Source organism: Giraffa tippelskirchi, chromosome 4, assembly GCF_054371585.1.
Source record: "Giraffa tippelskirchi isolate mGirTip1 chromosome 4, T2T-mGirTip1v1.2.pri, whole genome shotgun sequence".
NCBI lineage: Eukaryota > Metazoa > Chordata > Mammalia > Artiodactyla > Giraffidae > Giraffa > Giraffa tippelskirchi.
In genome coordinates this window covers 137,806,526-137,825,428 of record NC_137278.1, presented here as the reverse complement: position 1 = coordinate 137,825,428, position 18,903 = coordinate 137,806,526, and the positions used below count along the sequence as shown (strand labels likewise).

The 18,903-nt window shown below is 35.8% G+C and overlaps 1 protein-coding gene across 1 annotated transcript in view; it reads right to left on the bottom strand.

The window, feature by feature from the left end:
- ADAMTS20 (ADAM metallopeptidase with thrombospondin type 1 motif 20) overlaps window positions 1-18,903 on the bottom strand; it is a 195,783-nt gene that overhangs the window by 145,558 nt on the left and 31,322 nt on the right. The window contains exon 4 of the mRNA XM_081593614.1: window positions 4,081-4,340. Coding sequence (XP_081449740.1) covers window positions 4,081-4,340 — 260 coding nt within the window. The remainder of the gene's footprint in view (window positions 1-4,080; window positions 4,341-18,903) is intronic.

Here is an 18,903-nt window from a genome sequence, read left to right as displayed (position 1 = left end):
ATGACATTTTAACCTGATAATATCACCCAAATTCTCTAAGGAAAAATTTTAGAGTAGCAAAAAACTAAATATCTCTGCTCATTTAATACACACTTATTTCATTAGATATACTATACACCACAAATGTGTTTTTCCCAGCTAATTTTAATGTTATTTCTAGAAACTCTTTGAATAGAGATCACTAAGCTATTTTTACAACTTGAATAAAGCACTCTAAAAGGTGAATTAACTCACACATTATTTCTATATCCCCTGCACTCAGATATTGTTAAACTGTTGAAAGAAAAGGAAAAGTTTGAGAAGACAGCATAATTGTTTACTTTGTATGGGATGAGTAAGGGTAGATAATCCCCTCTCTAAAGTATGTATACAATCCATCTGCTCAATGCTGAAAGCATTCGGCAATCTCCCCCACTATATCTGCAGCTCAACACAAAATCTCTTTCATCACTTTGAACTTTTCTTTAAATGTCTCTCAATCATATTCCAGGTCTAAATCACATATTCTTGTCTTTTTCCTAAATTACTATGACCAAAAAACATTACCAATACGCCAAGTGTGTCTGAATAAATACAGTTAATGTCTCTAAAAATCAGGACATACACAAAACTTGAATGGCTTCTTCTTCAACTGGCAACATTTGGGGACAGTTTTGGGGAAACAGCATTCCTCTTACTTCTTTAGAGCAATCTGGAAATGGACTTCACAAGTGCAGATAAAACAAGCTGGATTATATTTGACAAGTCTCCATGTAGTGTGACCAACTGTCCCTGTCTGCTCAGGACTAAGGGATTTCCAGGGATATAACACTTTTAATACTAAAACTAAGACATTCCCAAGCAAAACAAGTCTGTTGACTCTTTCTCCAAGTTTCTTTTTACCTTTAATATGGTTTACATGTACAAATATAACTATAGCCACTGTTTTTAACTAATAAAATAACAATGCGTGTCCAAAATTATAAAGTCTACTGACTTTCCTATATCCTTATTTAAACATTTAATGAAAGAAAAAAGGAATAGAGTAAACAAAAAACCCAGGTAATCTGAAGTCATCTGAAATCAGACCTCTGAAGAGGAAAGAAACTATGTATAAAACCAAAACTACCTCAAAAGGGAGATTTATCCTCCTAAATTTTTCCTCCTATAGTCCATGGGGTTGCAAAAGAGTCGGACATGACTTCGTAACTAAACAACAACATCTATATTTGGAATATCCCCCTATTCCTCAACAGTGGCAGTATTTCCCTACGAATGAAAGCTAAACACAAACTAACTGACAGCATCTACGAACATTTCATCTTAACCGAAACGGGCTCTCCTAATGGGATTAAACATCTAGGGAATGGTACGTGCATGTATCGGTCTTTGGTTTCAAGCAATCTCAGAACCAGATTTACTTTCCATGATGTCAGAAGGTTGACTTTGTCATTGATGAACTCTGGTTTTAAAACCCCCATGGACAACTTCACAAGGTACATCACAATATCTTCTAATTGATACTATGATAATGATTTTTATCATAAAATACATATGACAAAACTTTTCTGAGGATGGCACCATCACTAAAACTGTATGTAGCTTTTCAAAAATTACTCTTGTGTTCCTTTACCTCTTAGAGTCAGTATTTCCGAAGTACTGATATGGGAGTTGTCGTTTAACATCAAAATCTGTTGTACTTATAAAATCTAGTATTTTTCTTCAGTATCTCTATCACCTCCCCAATTTTCTTAATGAATATCTTCTTCAACCATATAAAATTTCCAAGTTTAACCCACACTATTCCATATAAATGATATAATTTCCTATATATCAATCAGCATCCTCCATGTCAATGTTCTCATTAGAATCCCTTCACAATGAGCATGCCACACCAGTATCTAAATAATTACACATCTAGATAATTATACAGCTAGATAGTTACTTCAGATTCAGAGGTTAAAAAGTAATCAGGATAAATCTGTATATAGAGCTGTGTTATTACTTTAAAAATTCAATTCAAGTAAATAAAACACATCTACACTGCACAAATTTCAACAAATCATTTTAAATGATATCTGTTTGTTGCCCATTATAATGCCACTTATTCTGAAAAAAGTATTACCTTAATCATCTATTTACTTATTCTTTTACTAACTATTGAGTGCTCATTTCATACCAGATACTTTGTTTAGGCAGCAAAGCAATGTATTTCTAGCACTTAAAAGAATTTAAGATAAAATGCTATATGTAAGGAAAATAACAAGGTCTTAGGGTCTTTCCAGTCACAATGAAGTTGATTGCAGAGTTCTTGCTAAGTGAGATTTATAATAGATGTGTCCTGGTCCCATCTTTTCAGCCAAGCAGACCTGAATTCCCTCTCTGTGAATATGAGATATGATCCAATACCCTGAATGCACATAAATAGGGGAAACAATAAATTTCATCAGCTAAACCAAGATACTCCTGAGCATGAAAGAGCTGCTTTTAGCAATTACTTCAAAAGAACAGGACTTACTTCAGCAATGTCCCAGACAGTAGGTATATGTGTGTCTATATCTGTGTGTGTGTGTTAGTCCCTCAGTTGTGTCTGACTCTTTGTGACCCCACAGACTGAAGCCCACCAGGCAAGAATACTGGAGTGGGTAGCCATTCCCTTTTCCAAGTGATCTTCTCCAAGGGATCTTTCCCACCCGGAAATCAAACCTGGGTCTCCTGCACTGGGGGCAGATTCTTCACCATCTGAGCCACCAGGGAAGCCCATACATATGTATATGTGTGCCTATGTACTTTTATGTATATAGAGTGCTACCACTAACACAGAACTGGTGCTGTTCACTGGCACTAGAAATCTATTCATACGCCACCACTGCTCAACAGAGACGTTAACATCAGATCAAAAGTTCTTATAGCTACTGTGATCTTACTGTTCGTTGTTGTTGTTCAGTCACTAAGTGACTGACTGACTCTGGCTGACTGACTCTTGTGTCTGACTCTGCGACCCCATGGACTAGAGCATACCAGGCTTCCCTGTCCTTCACCATCTCCCTGAGTTTGCTCAAACTCATGACCGTTGAGTCCCTGATGCCATCCAACCATCTCATCTTCTGTCACCCTCTTTTCCTCTGGCCCTCAATCTTTCTCAGCATCAGGGTCTTTTCCAACAAGTTGGCTCTTCACATCAGGTGGCCAAAGTATTGGAGCTTCAGCTTCAGCATCAGTCCTTCTAATGAATGTTCAGGGTTAATTTCCTTTAGGATTGACTGGTTGGATCTCCTTGCAGTCCAAGGGACTCTCAAGAGTCTTCTCCAGCACCACAGTTTGAAAGCATCAATTCTTCAACACTCAGCCTACTTTACGGTCCAACTCTCACATCCATACATGACTACCGAAAAACCATAGCTATGACTTTATGGACTTTTGTTAGCAAAGTGATGTCTCTGCTTCTTAATACACTGTCTAGGTCTGTCATCGTTTTTCTTCTAAGGAGAAAATGTCTTTTAATTTCAAGGCTGCAGTCACCGTCCAGTGATTTTGGAGTTCAAGAAAATAAAATCTGCCACTGTTTCCATTTCCCCTACTATTTGCCATGAAGTGATGGGATCAAATGCCATGATCTCAAGATTCTGTGGTCTTACATCCCAAGTTTGTTAAAGCAGCTCTATTAATAATAGAGCTCCTTTTATTACCATAAATACATTTATAACTTAAAATATGTGTCCCAATTTGATTAGGTGAATGCAGCAGTAGTAAAATTAGTATCCCCTCCATCTATACAGAAACACGATTAAAAATTCAGATTCAAAGGGCAAAAGATCAGTTCTGTCACTAGGGGGCAGAAGTCATTCACGTGATGAAGTCAAGATTGAAGCACTTTCTGTAAGTAGTTTGTTTAAAAGGTTTTTAGATTTTTTTAAAAGTTGTCCAAGTAACAGAATGGAATACTTTCTATATACATCTATTTAAATTTCATTAAGATATTTTGGCTTAAATATAAACAATTTGCTTACATCTAAAGTTTGGGGAAATTTTTAATTAAATGTGAAAAAATATTATGTTAAACATTTTAGAAAATACCAAGGACCTGTTAAGTTTACTTACAATTGACATTAGAGTTAGTACGTAGTGCTGCAAGTTCTGTCCATGATGATGAACCATTTTAGAGTCAGCTGTAACCATAACTTCCACGTATCTTGGATATGATAAAAAACGTTTTTTCCTGGAATGCAATTGACTTCTTTCATCTTCCAAAGATATATTTTTTGAAGTGTATCCTAAAACTCTTTCCTCCTTTATATTGAGATTTTCATTCATGTTGCTGTCGTTATGAAAGGGTAAAGTGGTTTTCTTTATTTCACTTTCTGGTGGGGGAAGAATATAATAATGTAGAGTCATTAAATTGGATGTAACTCAAAATACTGCACAGAATAGAAGGGCCAAAAATATTTAATACTTTTACATCTGCTTCCAATATGAAATACAAGGACAAAAAATTTACTTTAAAGTCTTATACCGCATTATCATAAGCATTACTATTACTCATACTAATATAATGCTCACATTTTCATAGATTACACTAACAAAACCATATATAAGTCTTACTTTAACAGCCATGACTATTCAAAATGTGTATTAACCACTGGGGAGAAAATAAAAACAAATAAAGGAGAACTTAGGCTTTTTTCAGTAGGTAAATTGGGTCCTCAAGCCACTGACTGCATCTAATCTCATTACAGAGAAATTATATTTTATAGGATAAAGCTTCATAAAGTACAGAAAACAAATATACTTTTTTGTTATGCAACATCTAAAGAGCACCAAAAGAAAATGAATCCATATAACATCAATGGCTTTTCAAACCCAGAAACTCAAATATTGATTTAATTTTGTAATACTTGATTATATAAAATACCTGATCACTTTTATTATGTTTGTTTATATATAAATACAGCATTAAAACTGCTAAAACATCAGGGATTATTATGGCAACCACTTTTAAGTCCATCTATAAAAGTCACTTCTAAATTCATGATTATTTGTGCTAATGGAAAAAACTTCATAGGCAGCTTGAGTGTTTGTTTTATTTCCTTCTCCTTCAACTTATTCCTCTACTCTCTGTCTTATTTTTCTCTGCTAATTTTTCTGATAATTGTTTGGTGAAAGTATTTAGAACAGGAAAGTGGATCAAAAAAACAGGTAAGAAGAAATAAAAGGTTCTGGATAGTTCATAAGTCAAATCACCAATACTACAACAATCAAGATTTAGTTGTATTACACAGATTAGACAGAATATAAGCCTGTATTACAAAAATAATTCATTTCCCTTAAAATTAGTAGCAACTCTATGGTTGTAAAAAATGAAACTAAAGTCCTTGAACAATGTTTCTACAGATGAACTGCTTTTCCTAATTTCTAAAACTATCCTGCCTTTTAATATTACTACGCTAAGTTTTTTTTTTATTTTAAATTAGTTTATTTATCTATTTTTTAACTTTACTGTTAAGTTTTAAAATATAGTTCAGTGGGAGACTATGGGCATCTGGCAAACTGAATATAGATTCCTAACACTTTGTCCTGCCATATTTTTCCTATGGTGAGTCAACCACCAAAATCTGCTGTGCTGTACTAAGTCGCTTCTGTCGTATCTGCAAGGCTCCTTTGTCCATGGGACTCTCCAGGCAAGAATACTGTAGTGGATTGCCATGCCCTTCTCCAGGGGATCTTCCCAACCCAGGGATTGAAACAGCATCACTTATGTCTCCTGCATTGGCAGGCAGCTTCTTCACCACCGGTGCCACCTGGGAAGCCCAGCCACCAAAATATTCATGACTAATTATTTGACTCTGGAGAAGATCCTAGATATATCTGATGCATACAAATCTCAGAGTTATCAGGAAAAAGGTAAATATTCATGTTTTGATTATTTGTTCACTCATTTCACTCATTCAAAATAAACTTTCATTGAGTACCTGCTCAATGTCAGCAAACATCAGAAATTAAGCAGCAAATAGCATGTAACAAAGTTTATACTCTAGTGGGAAGAGTAAAAAAAATGAACACATATTGAAGGACTTAAAGTTATCTCAAACTAATCCTTAAATAACAATTCAATCAAAAGATTTTAAAAAGTGACTCTACCTTAACAAAATGGCTAAAACTTAAAAGACTGATAGTACCAAGTATTGTTTCAGCCACTTCAGAATACTATCTGGCAATTTTTAAATTACACATTTACCTATCCTATGACCTCACAATTACAATCCTGATACCTAAAAGAAGGAAAATATATGTCCAGAAAACACTTGCATAAGAATGTCCATAGCATGACCTGCATAAATACCAATGGAATAAAGAACCAAGAAAGAAACCCTTACGTATATGGTCAAATGATGTTTGACAAGTGTGTTAAGGACAGCCCATGAAGAATGAATAAGTTCTTCAACAAATGGTGTTGGGACAACTAGATATGTCCATGAAAAAGAGTGAAATTGGACTTCATCTTACATCATATATAAAAGTTAACTCAAAATGGATTATGATCTAAAACAAAAATCTAAAACTTTGAAACTCCTAAAAGAAAACAGAGGAAAAGCTCCATGGCAATGGGTTTGACAGTGATTATTTGGATATGACACCAAAGCACAGGTAATAAATGCAAAAAAAAAAAAAGACAAATGTGACTGCAAACTTAAACATGTATGTGCATTAAAGAACACAATCAAAAGTGAAATGCAATGGGAGAAAATACTTGCAAATCGTATCTGATGAGGAGCTAAGGAGGTAATACCCACTACATATATATATATACATATACATATATATATATACACACACACACACAAATATATATATATATATATATATTCTTATAACTCAATAAGGGCTTCCCTGATAGCTCAATTGGTAAAAAAGCCACCTGTACTTCAGGAGACCCCAGTTTGATTCTTGGGTTGGGAAGATCCCCTGGAGAAGGGATAGGCTACCCACTCCAGTATTCTTGGGCTTCCCTTGTGATTCAGCTGGTAAAGAATCCACCTGCAATTTCAGGAGACCTGGGTTCAATTGCTGGCTTGGAAAGATACCCTGGAGAAGGAAATGGCTACCCATTCCAGTATTCTGGCCTGAGAATTCCATGGACTATATAGTCCATGGGGTCGCAAAGAGTCAGACACGACTAAGCGACTTTCACTTTCATGACTCAATAAAAATAACCTGATTTTTTAAATGGGAAAAGGACTTGAATAGACATTTTACCAAAGGTAAAAAATGGACAACAGCATATAAAAAGATGATCAATGTTACTTATCATTAGAGATATGCAAATCAAAACTACGATGAGATATCATTTCAAACCCATTAGGATGGCTAGTATTAAAAAGAACAGAAAATAATAAGTGTTGATGAGGATGTGGAGAAACTGAAACCTTCATGAACTGATGGTAGGATTATAAAACGGAGTGCAACCACTATAGGAAATAGTATAAAATACCTCAAAAATTTACATACAGAACTACCATATGATCCAGCAATTCTACGTCTCAGTATATATCCAAAAGAATTAAAAGCAGGGTCTTGAAGTAATATTTGACCACTCACGTTCACTGCAGCATTATTTACAATTAGCAAAAGGTGGAAGCAACTCAACTATCTATTGATAGATAAACAGATAAATGAAACATGGTATATGTAGAAAATGGATCATTCATCTTTAAAAAAGGAAATTATTACATGCTCTGATATGGATGAATCTTGAGGATGGCATGATAACTAAAAATGAGCCAGCCACAAAAGTATAAATCTTGTTTGATTCTACTTATTAGCTATCTAAAACAGTCAAAAATCATAGAAACAAAATTGAATGGTTGGTTACCAGGGCCTGTCAATATCTCTACCTGAGATAGCCCCCAAAGTTCTGTCCAGCCTGGGGGCTACAACATTAAACATCTCACTGGTCAATAGTAAGCTAAACAAGAACACCGGAGAAGGCGATGGCACCCCACTCCAGTACTCTTGCCTGGAAAATCCCATGGATGGAGGAGCCTGGTAGGCTGAAGTCCATGGGGTCGCGAAGAGTCGGACACGACTGAGCGACTTCACTTTCACTTTTCACTTTCCTGCATTGGAGAAGGAAATGGCAACCCACTCCAGTGTTCTTGCCTGGAGAATCCCAGGGACAGCGGAGCCTGGTGGGCTGCCGTCTATGGGGTTGCACAGAGTCGGACACGACTGAAGCGACTTAGCAGCAGCAGCAGCAGCAAACAAGAACACAATCGAGGAGGTACTGTGGCTTGAAGGAACCAGATTGACAGTAAGTTAGAATAAGTGACTCTGTATAGGCTGAAATAATGAAAGAAAGAAAGAAGAATTCCAAACTGGAATGTAAACATTGGATAAACAATATACAGAGGAAAAAAAAAGAATCCCTAGAACAAAAAAATATACAAATTCAAATTTAAAGTTCAATTCTGGAGTAATCGTTTTAAAAAGGGAAAAATAAACATTAAGAAGATATTATGAACAACTTGATGCAAACAAATTAAGAACTGTTTTCTAGAACATTTCTGAAAACACAACTTATCAAAACTGACTCATGAAGAATTAGAAAATCTAACAGCCACATAACTTAAAAAAATTGAACTCTGGTCAATTCTTCCCCAAAATCCCAGTCTCAAAGGGCTTCATCAGCAAACATGACTAAGCATTTAAAGAAGAAATAGCACTACTTTCTCAAAACTTTTCTAAGAACTTAAAAAAAGGAAAAGATCTCAAACATGTTTCATCTGTCTTTAAAATGATGATATATCAGAATATATTCATGATCTTGGTTTTTGTTTGAGAAGGACTTTAGGACAAAAAAAACACTAACCAAAAAGACTATTCATTTACGTAAACTAAGACTTTGAACTGTGTTCACCAAACAACATTATTATGGGAAAATCAAGAGATATCTGGAATAAATATAAACAAAGGACTTATATACAGATTATATCATTAACCACTGCAAATAAGAAATAAGACAATAATAAAAATAAGAGAGACTTGAATACTTCACAAAAGGCAAAGTTCAAAGGCATAAACACAGGAAACAGTACCAAAAATTACCAATAATCTGGGAAATGCACATTAAAACACAATGAAATTTAACTATATATCCTCCCAAATGGCTAAAATGAAAAATATTGAAAATAACTAGGCATGGTAATATAATGTGGGGCCCCTGAACCTCTCATGTACTGCTGAAGACAGTGAAAAGTGGAATAATCACTTTGGAAAATTTCAGTGGGCTAAGAAGGAATTGGGATATGTCACGTAGCTTAGCGCAAAAAGGATATAGTTATTATATTCCTTTAAAATCAGTAAGTATAGGTATGCATATATACTGCTGTTAAAATAAGCATATTACCAAAGGAAATAGATACTCAGTACAAGTTATAATTTCAAAGTGTTGTGGGATGACTTAAGAACAGAAAAATCAGCAAAAGTAAAGAAATAGAAAAAAAAAGAAACAATAAAATTAATATGAAATACAAATAACACAATGTATATTGTCTATTATAAATCAAGTAGAGATAATCCTTGAACAACGTGGGTTTGAACTGTGTGGGTCGACTTATACACGGATTTTTTCAATAAATATGTACTATACGACTATGATCTGAAGATGCAGAACCACTGATACAGAGAGCCAGCTATAAAGGTACATGCAGATTTTACACTGAACAGGAGGGTCAGCACCTCAAACTCCTTCCTTGTTTATGGTTCAACTTTTCATTTCTAACAAATTTATTTATTTATATAAACTCTTTTAATTTTTGTTTAATCACTAAGTCATATCCCACTCTTTTGTGACCCCATGGGCTGTAGTCCACCAGGCTCCTCTGTTCATAGGATCTTCCACACAAAAACTGTAGTGGGTTGCCATTTCCTTTTCCAGGGAATCTTCCACTCATGAATGGAAACCACCTCTCCTGTATTGACAGGCAGGTTCATTACCACTGAGCCACCAGGGAAGCCCAACTTATTTAATAGTCACATATAAATTAAGTACTATTATTAATTCCACTTTATAGAAGAGTAACCCAGAATATACAGAGACTAAGCAATTCACATACACAGTTAATTAAATCTGTATTCAGGTCAGGAAGCAACAGTTAGAATTGGACATGGAACAACAGACTGGTTCCAAATCAGGAAAGGCGTACGTCAAGACTGCATATTGTCACCCTCCTTATTTAACTTATATGCAGAGTACATCATGAGAAATGCCAGGCTGGATGAAGCACAAGCTGGAATCAAGATTGCTGGGAGAAATGTCAGTAACCTCAGATATGCAGATGACACCTCCCTTATGGCAGAAAGTGAAGAGGAACTAAAAAGCCTCTTGATGAAAGTGAAAGAGGAGAGTGAAAAAGTTGGCTTGAAACTCAACATTCAGAAAACTAAGATCATGGCATCTGGCCCCATCACTTCATGGCAAATAGATGGGGAAACAGTGGAAACAGTGGCTGACTTTATTTTTCTGGGCTCCAAAATCAGTGCAGATGGTGACTGCAGCCATGAAATTAAGACGCTTGCTCCTTGGAAGAAAAGTTATGACCAATCTAGACAGTATATTAAAAAGCAGAGACATCACTTTGCCAACAAAGGTCCATCTAGTCAAAGCTATGGTTTTTCCAGTAGTCATGTATGGATGTGAGAGTTGGACTATAAAGAAAGCTGAGGGCCGAAGAATTGATGCTTTTGAACTGTGGTGTTGGAGAAGACTCTTGAGTCCCTTGGACTGTAAGGAGATCCAACCAGTCCATCCTAAAGGAAATCAGTCCTCAATATTCACTGGAAGGACTGATGCTGAACCTGAAACTTCAATACTTTGGCCACCTGATGTGAAGAACTGACTCATTTGAAAAGACCTTGTTGCTGGGAAAGATTGAAGGCAGGAATAGAAGGGGACGACAGAGGATGAGATTGTTGGATGGCATCACTGATTCAATGGACATGAGTTTGAGTAAACTCTGGGAGTCGCTGATGGACAGGAGACCTGGCGTACTGCAGTCCATGGGGTCACAAAGTCAGACACGACTGAGCGACTGAACTGACTGAGCTGAAAATGAAAACAAATAACTGGTTCATATCAAAAACCAGAAAAAAAAATAACTAGTTCATATAAAAATAAAGGTAGTTTAAATTTGTCTATCAAAAAGCAAAAGCTTTATAGAATTAGATTAGTAAAATCCAGCCATATTTAAGTAATAAGTAGCACATCTGAGATTGAAATCCTAGATATCTGGCTCCAAAGTCGGTGTTTTTAACCACTAAAACATATTGCTTGACAATGAAGGTTAAAGGAAAAAAAGAAAGAAAACTGTAACTTAACAACAAATACACTGTCACCAATACAGATATCAAGAGTTTAATCTCTATAGAAAATGAAATAATGATAAGAATATTGTACAGACTTTGTCAAAATATTTGAACGATTTGGAAGAAATCTGATTTCATGCTTTAACACACAACAATATGAGTAAATTTTGTTAAATACAAGTGACAAAAATGAAAACAATTAAATCCAACACATTCTTATGTAGCTTAAAAAACAAAATAAAGATTTAATAAATATATATGGATGCAGTAACACTACATAAAAAGCAGGGAGATGACATCCATGACATTTAGAATAATCGGGGGAGGGGAGGTAGGTAGACTAAATGGGAGGGTGGGTGCAAGCAAAACTGTGTGGCCATATATGGGCTGTTGTCCAAATGCTATATTTCGGATTGGTTTATATATTCATGACTTTCATTATTATTAACAAGTTCTTAGCAAACAGTATTTACAAAACCAACTACTATTAAAATAACAGGACAGCCCTGATCGCTATCATACAGTAGTTTTGGAAATGCTAAATATTAGGGAAGAAATGATGAATATTAGAAAGTTTTTTGCTAATGTTTTGATTCGGCAAATCTAATTTTGCAAAGACAAATGGCTTTGTTAACTAAAATAACCAAGAGACCACATTTAAAACTTTTAAAACAATCCTCAACAATGGAATGTTACGCAGGTATGGAAAAAAAATGAATGAGGTCTATGTGTTTTCATAAAAAAGGATGTTCATGATGCATTTTTAAGTAAAAAGTGTAAGTGGCAAAATAATATGAATGATAGTATGATCTCATTTTTGTGAAAACAAACTTTTACAAAATATACAGATTCGTAAAAACTTGTATGATGAGCCAAAAATACATGGAAGTATATACCTCAGACTTTTAGCACTGGTCATAAGGAGATGTGTGACTAGACAACTACTAAATTCTTTCATTAACATCTCAGTCTCCTTTAAATCATTACAAAGAATTTGTTTACTGGTTTCTAAATTATAGTATTATTTTTGAAAACAGTACCTGTAACTATCTTACAGGCTAAACATTTTATCTCATTACCTTTTTCTGATATTTATGCTTAAGCACTATAATAAATGATCATAAAAATGACCTTTCCAAATACCCTAAATAAATGAGCATTATGCAAAGCTCTTTGCCAATTCAATTACATCATTTCTATGCAATGCTAGTCTTTCAATGTTCCATTAACTCAAATGTTTAGACAATGTCTTGTCCTTTATTAATAACAAGTGTATTATGACCCAAAACTAATTTAGACCAAAGCACTACATCTCAAACATCATGCAACAATGATAATCTGCTTACCAGAATATAAAATACTTAAAATTACAAAAGCAAAAATAACTCTTACAACAGCATACTGTATTCTAGAATGCAAGGTGATTAAATAATCTATGTGAATATAAACTAATAAAAAGTTTGTCAAACAATAATGAAATTATCCATCATTTGACTTGACTGACACCTCATATTTGAAACATATAAAAATGAGTTAATTTTCTTTTCGCATCCTGAGTTTCCCTTTTTTTTATTAATGTGGGCAATAACTTCCAAATACCATACTGAAACTAAACTGTACACCACAATTTAGCTCTTCCTATCTTTCCTTCACCCTTTGTATCTAATCACCAAGTTTTGCCACTTCTTCACATTTTTCCGTGTATCGCACTTGTTGTCAATAATATTATTGCTTCTAAACTCATTCAGAGCTTTCTCACTTAAGAGCAACATTGTTGGAATCAGGTTAGTTCAGGAGCTCAGTCGTGTCCAACTCTTTGCGACCCCATGGACTGCAGCACCCCAGGACTCCCTGCCCATCACCAACTCCCAGAGTTTACTCAAACTCATGTCCATTGAGTCAGTGATGCCATCCAACCATCTCATCCTTTGTTATCCCTTTCTCTTTCCACCTTCAATCTTCCCAGCATCAGGGTCTTTTCAAATGAGTCAGTTCTTCACATCAGGAGGCCAAAGTATTGGAGTTTCAAGTTCAACATCAGTCTTTTCAATGAATATTCAGGATTGATTTCCTTTAGGATGGACTACTTGGATCCCCTTGCAGTCCAAGAGACTCTCAAGAGTCTTCTCCTACACCACAGTTCAAAAGCATCAATTCTTCGGTGCTCAGCTTTCTTTATAGTCCAACTCTCACATCCATACATGACTACTGGAAAAACCGTAGCCTTGACTAGGTGGACCTTTGTTGGCAAAATAATGTCACTGCTTTTTAATATGCTGTCTTGGTTGGTCATAGCTTTTCTTTCAAGGAGAAAGCATCTTTTAATTTCATAGCTGCAGTCACCATCTCCAGTGATTATGGAGCCCCAAAAATAAAGTCTCTCACTGTTTCCATTGCTTCCCCATCTATTTGCTATGAAGTGATGAGACCAGATGCCATGATCTTAGTTTTCTGAATGTTGAATTTTAAGCCAGCTTTTTCACTCTGCTCTTTCACTTTCATCAAGAGGCTCTTTAGTTCTTCTTCGCTTTCTGCCATAAGGGTGGTATCATCTGCATATCTGAGGTTATTGATATTTCTCCCAGCAATCTTGATTCCAGCTTGTGCTTCATCCAGCCTGGCATTTCTCATGATGTGCTCTGCATATAAGTTAAATAAGCAGGGTGACAATACACAGTCTTGACGTACTCATTTCCTGATTTGGAACCAGTCTGTTGTTCCATGTCCAGTTCTAACTGTTGCTTCTTGACCTGCATACAGATTTCTCAGGAGGCAGGTCAGGTGGTCTGGTATTCCCATCTCTTGAAGAATTTTCCACAGTTTGTTGTGATTCACACAGTCAAGGGCTTTGGCATAGTCAGTAAAGCAAAAGTAGATGTTTTTCTGGAAATCTCTTGCTTTTTTGATGATCCAACTGATGTTGGCAATTTGATCTCTGGTTCCTCTGCCTTTTCTAAATCTAGCTTGAACATCTGGCAGTTCATGGTTCACGTACTGTTGAAGCCTGTCTTGGAGAATTTTGAACATTACTTTGCTAGTGTGTGAAATGAGTGCAACTGTGCAGTAGTTTGCGCATTTTTTGGCATTGCCTTTCTTTGAGATTGGAATGAAAACTGACCTCTTCCAGTCCTGTGGCCACTGCTGAGTTTTCCAAATTTGCTGGTATATTGAGTGCAGCACTTTCACAGCATCAACTGTTAGGATTTGAAATAGCTCAACTATTTCCATCACGTCCACTGGCTTTCTTCGAAGTAATGCTTCTTAAGGCCCACTTGACATTTTAAGGCCCACTTGAATAGTAAATCCAAATAAGACACAAACTATCTCCTGAATGATCCTACTATCATCAGTCTCTTCTCCCTCCCATTCACCCTTTATTTGTATCCAAAATGATTAATTTTTAGGACTATCCCTTTCATCTCATCCTTATTCAATAAATTACAGTGGATCCTCATTGCTGATAAGATGAAGTCCCAACCCCTCCCCGTCAGTCTACCACTAAACACAGTCATCCCCACTACCATCAAGCGATACACTCCGTAAGGCCTGAGAACACTGCTGGGCAATATGTTCTGCCCTTTGGATATGCTTAATAAATGTTCATGGAAAGAAAGGAAAAGGAGAAGGATGAAGAAAGTGAGGACGACAAAGTCCGAAGTGAGATAGAAAAAAGGAAGATAGAAGGAGGGAGATGGAAGAAAGGAATATAATGAGGAACAAGACAATACATTTATCAGACGAGCACATCAGAGCAGGGGTAATACAATCAGCTGTCAGCTGCTTCCTGTGCAAATGGTTTCTCCCATTCTGAGGGTTGTCTTTTCGTCTTGTTTATGGTTTCCTTTGCTGTAAAAAAGCTTTTAAGTTTAATTAGGTCCCATTTGTTTATTTGGTGGGTCAGAAAGAATCTTGCTGTGATTTCTGTCGAAGAGTATGTAAAACAGAGAACCAGTGAGAAGCTGCTGTGTATAGCACAGGGAGCTCAGCTTGGTGCTCTCTGATGCCCTAGGGGAGTGGGTGGGAAGGAGGTTCAAGAGGGAGGGGATAAATATATACATAAAGCTGATTCACTTTATTGTACAGCAGAAACTAACACAACATTGTAAGGCAATTATACTTGAATTAAAAAAAAAAAACATATCCAGTACAACATTCATTCTAGTCTCTGGGCTTAGGCTGGAATTGATACTCCTGCTCTGTATTTAACCAGATGAGTAAACAGATTTTACATTCTACAACAGCACGTAATCATCCGTTTTAAAAACAAGCATGAAATCACATGAAGCTCATTCTAGACCTTCAATATTTCGAACTACTTGATAAATACCCAACAGGACTCTCAGCTCAAAGAACTGAGTGTGCCTTGAAATAAAGGATGATCATATCAGATACACTGTGAAATCTCAATTATATTTTCTCATGATTGCTTTCTGGATCTAGTATATGTCCCATATTGCAACCCTGTTGAGTTTTCTTATTAATACTACTAGCAACAATAATAGCAACATAATATTAAATGAATGCTTACTATTTATCAGGTACTTGTAAATTATCTCATTATTAACAACTTTATAAGGTAGGTACTTTGATTATCTTTATTTGAAGAAAGGGAGGAACAGGAAGGTCAAGTAAACTGCACATGCTAACATAGCTTATAAATATAATTCCAGAACACATTTTTTAAAACAGTAGTATTCCATAACATAAAAATTCATAAAAATCTATAGTTCTCTGATTTGTCAATATTAGAAATACCAACCACTGTTAAAGAATTTGCTTATAAAACACTTGATAATTCTTTATTTCAAGGAGGTTCACAAGTTAATAATTAGAACCCCATCTATTAGTGATAAATGTGTAGAACATCATGGACTTGCTTGTGGCCAGCTGAAACATGAAATATAAAAGCATTATTACATCATTAGTCCTTATTATATCCCTGAATCAGCTACTATTATGGTGTACTTTTTAAAACAGAGACATGTGACACAAGTTACATAAAATTTCAACAGCCACCAAAAATAAGTGGCATAACAAAGAGATGAATTCATATTTTCTCAATATCAATTATTACATCTGAATTACACATCACATGACCCTTTTAAAGGTCATGTGTGGGTAATACATGCAGAATGTTAAGAATTTAGTAATTAGGGTCATAATGGAAAATGCTGCCTCCTACAAAATTAAAAGAGGAGTTAGTCATATGCATGAAAATATAGCATCTTGTCTTCTTTGCATTACAGAATCATAGAGTTGAGCTAAAATTCTGATATAAAGGGGTTTAGCTCAATCTTGCATAGACCTGAGACAGTCCTTTTACTTTAGTGGCCCTCAGGGAGAAAAAAAGAGGGCACTGGAAACCCCCAAATTACTCCCATTAATTCTACATACAGCAAGAAATTCTACTTCCTTCTGCTATGTGTTCTGACAGGGCAAAGGGCGCACTGGTAAATATTACAGAGTAAATCTCCTTTCTTCCACATTCTCAAAAGTCTACCCTTGGGGCTAGCTCTGAAGATGTACAAGACAATTTCTCTAATAAGCTGAATCAAGGATTCTTGCATAAATCAAGAGTTAAAAACAGGCATACATTCATTCATAAATTCAAAACCTTTAAGATTTTTTAAATGGAGAGGAATACACATCCATGGTCTCCTATCAGCTTTTGGCACCCCAACCTCCATAGAATAGGAACACTTGCATTGCCCTTTGCATTTTAGGAAGTGCCTTTTCAGGTCTTAAAATCCTATCTCTTTTCAGAAATTTTAATAAAAGTAAGACTAAGACAAACTAACCAAATGATACAAATGTAAGAATTTGGATGTACAATTACATATACTGATACAACAATGTTATATTGTATATTGATAACAAATATTGATAATAACAACTGCTTGAAAAGATGATGAAAATCTTATCATTGAGTTAAATTTATACTCTTAGCAAGTAAACATGTAAATGAAATGTGACATTTCATTCTTTAAAGAAAAATCAGTTATTCAGTATTCATGCTGAACACTACATATCTCATTGATATGTAGTGAGCTTATTTTGCAAAAGTGCTGCTGCTGCTAAGTCGCTTCAGTCGTGTCCGACTCTGTGCGACCCCATAGACAGCAGCCCACCAGGCTCCCTCGTCCCTGGGATTCTCCAGGCAAGAACACTGGAGTGGGTTGCCATTTCCTTCTCCATGCAAAAGTGCATGACTGCTGAAATTAGAACATAGCATAACACTATTAAAATAGACACCAATTGAGAATTCTACCTCATTAATCTTGTCTTCCTATTTTCAGATGAGCTTTCATGGCAAGCCACTCCTGAACCATAGCCGCTTACTATTACTTAATAGTAGATAAAATAACCCCCTCTGCTCTGCAAACTTTCCATGACTTGCTCCTAGAGCTCCATTTTCCCATATTATCTGACAATCTGCCTCATGTGGAATCATTCCAGAACTGCCTTGAGACAATTTTAAGTACTAAGCATCCTAAAACATCTCCCAAAGTGCAAAGTTAGTTCTAAGCAGGCATTTATAAGTATTACACTCTACTTGGGTCTTCCCTGATGGCTCAGCAGTAAAGAATCCGCCCTCAATACAGGAGATGCCCCTTTGATTCCTCTGTCTGGGAAGATTCCCTGGAAGAGGAAATGACAACCCACTTCAGTATTCTTGCCTGGAGAATCCCACGGACAGAGGAGCCAGGTAGGCTATGGTCCAAGGGTTGCAAAGAGTCAGACACGACTGAGTATGCACACACACCCTATTTTCTGTATCCCTGTACTGATATACTATTTTTCCATACTATTACTAAGTAACTCATTAAAATCTTAGATGAACACTTCCTGTAGTGTTATTAACTATGATTTATGTCTCAGATTTTTTGGAAAATAAAGTTATAACTCATAAAAATATAAAATGTAATGCAAGGATATACTTTAACTTATTGTTTATTCCAATGTTACTGCAGTCATTACAATTTATTTCTTTTTTTTTTTATAAATTTATTTATTTTAGTTGGGGGCTAATTACTTACAATATTGTAATAGTTTTTGCCATACATTGACATGAATCAGCCATGGGTTTACATGTGTTCCCCTTCCTGGACGCCCCCTCCCACCTCCCTCCCCATCCCATCCCTCTGGGTCATCCCATTGCCCCGGCCCTGAGCCCTTGTCTCATGCATCGAACAAGGAATGGTGTTCTGTTTCACATATGATAATATACATGTTTCAATGCTATTTTCCCAGAATGTCCCACCCTCACCTTCTCCCTCAGAGTCCATAAAATTGTTCTATGCATCTGTGTCTCTTATTCTGTCTCGCATATAGGGTTATCGTTACCATCTTTCAAATTCCATATATATGCATTAGTATACTGTATTGTTGTTTTTCTTTCTGGCTTACTTCACTCTGTATAATGGGCTCCAGTTTCATCCATCTCAGTAGAACCGATTCAAATGTATTTTTTTAATGGCTGAGTAATATTCCATTGTGTATATGTACCACAGCTTCCTTATCCATTCGTCTGCTGATGGACATCTAGGTTGCTTCCATGTCCTG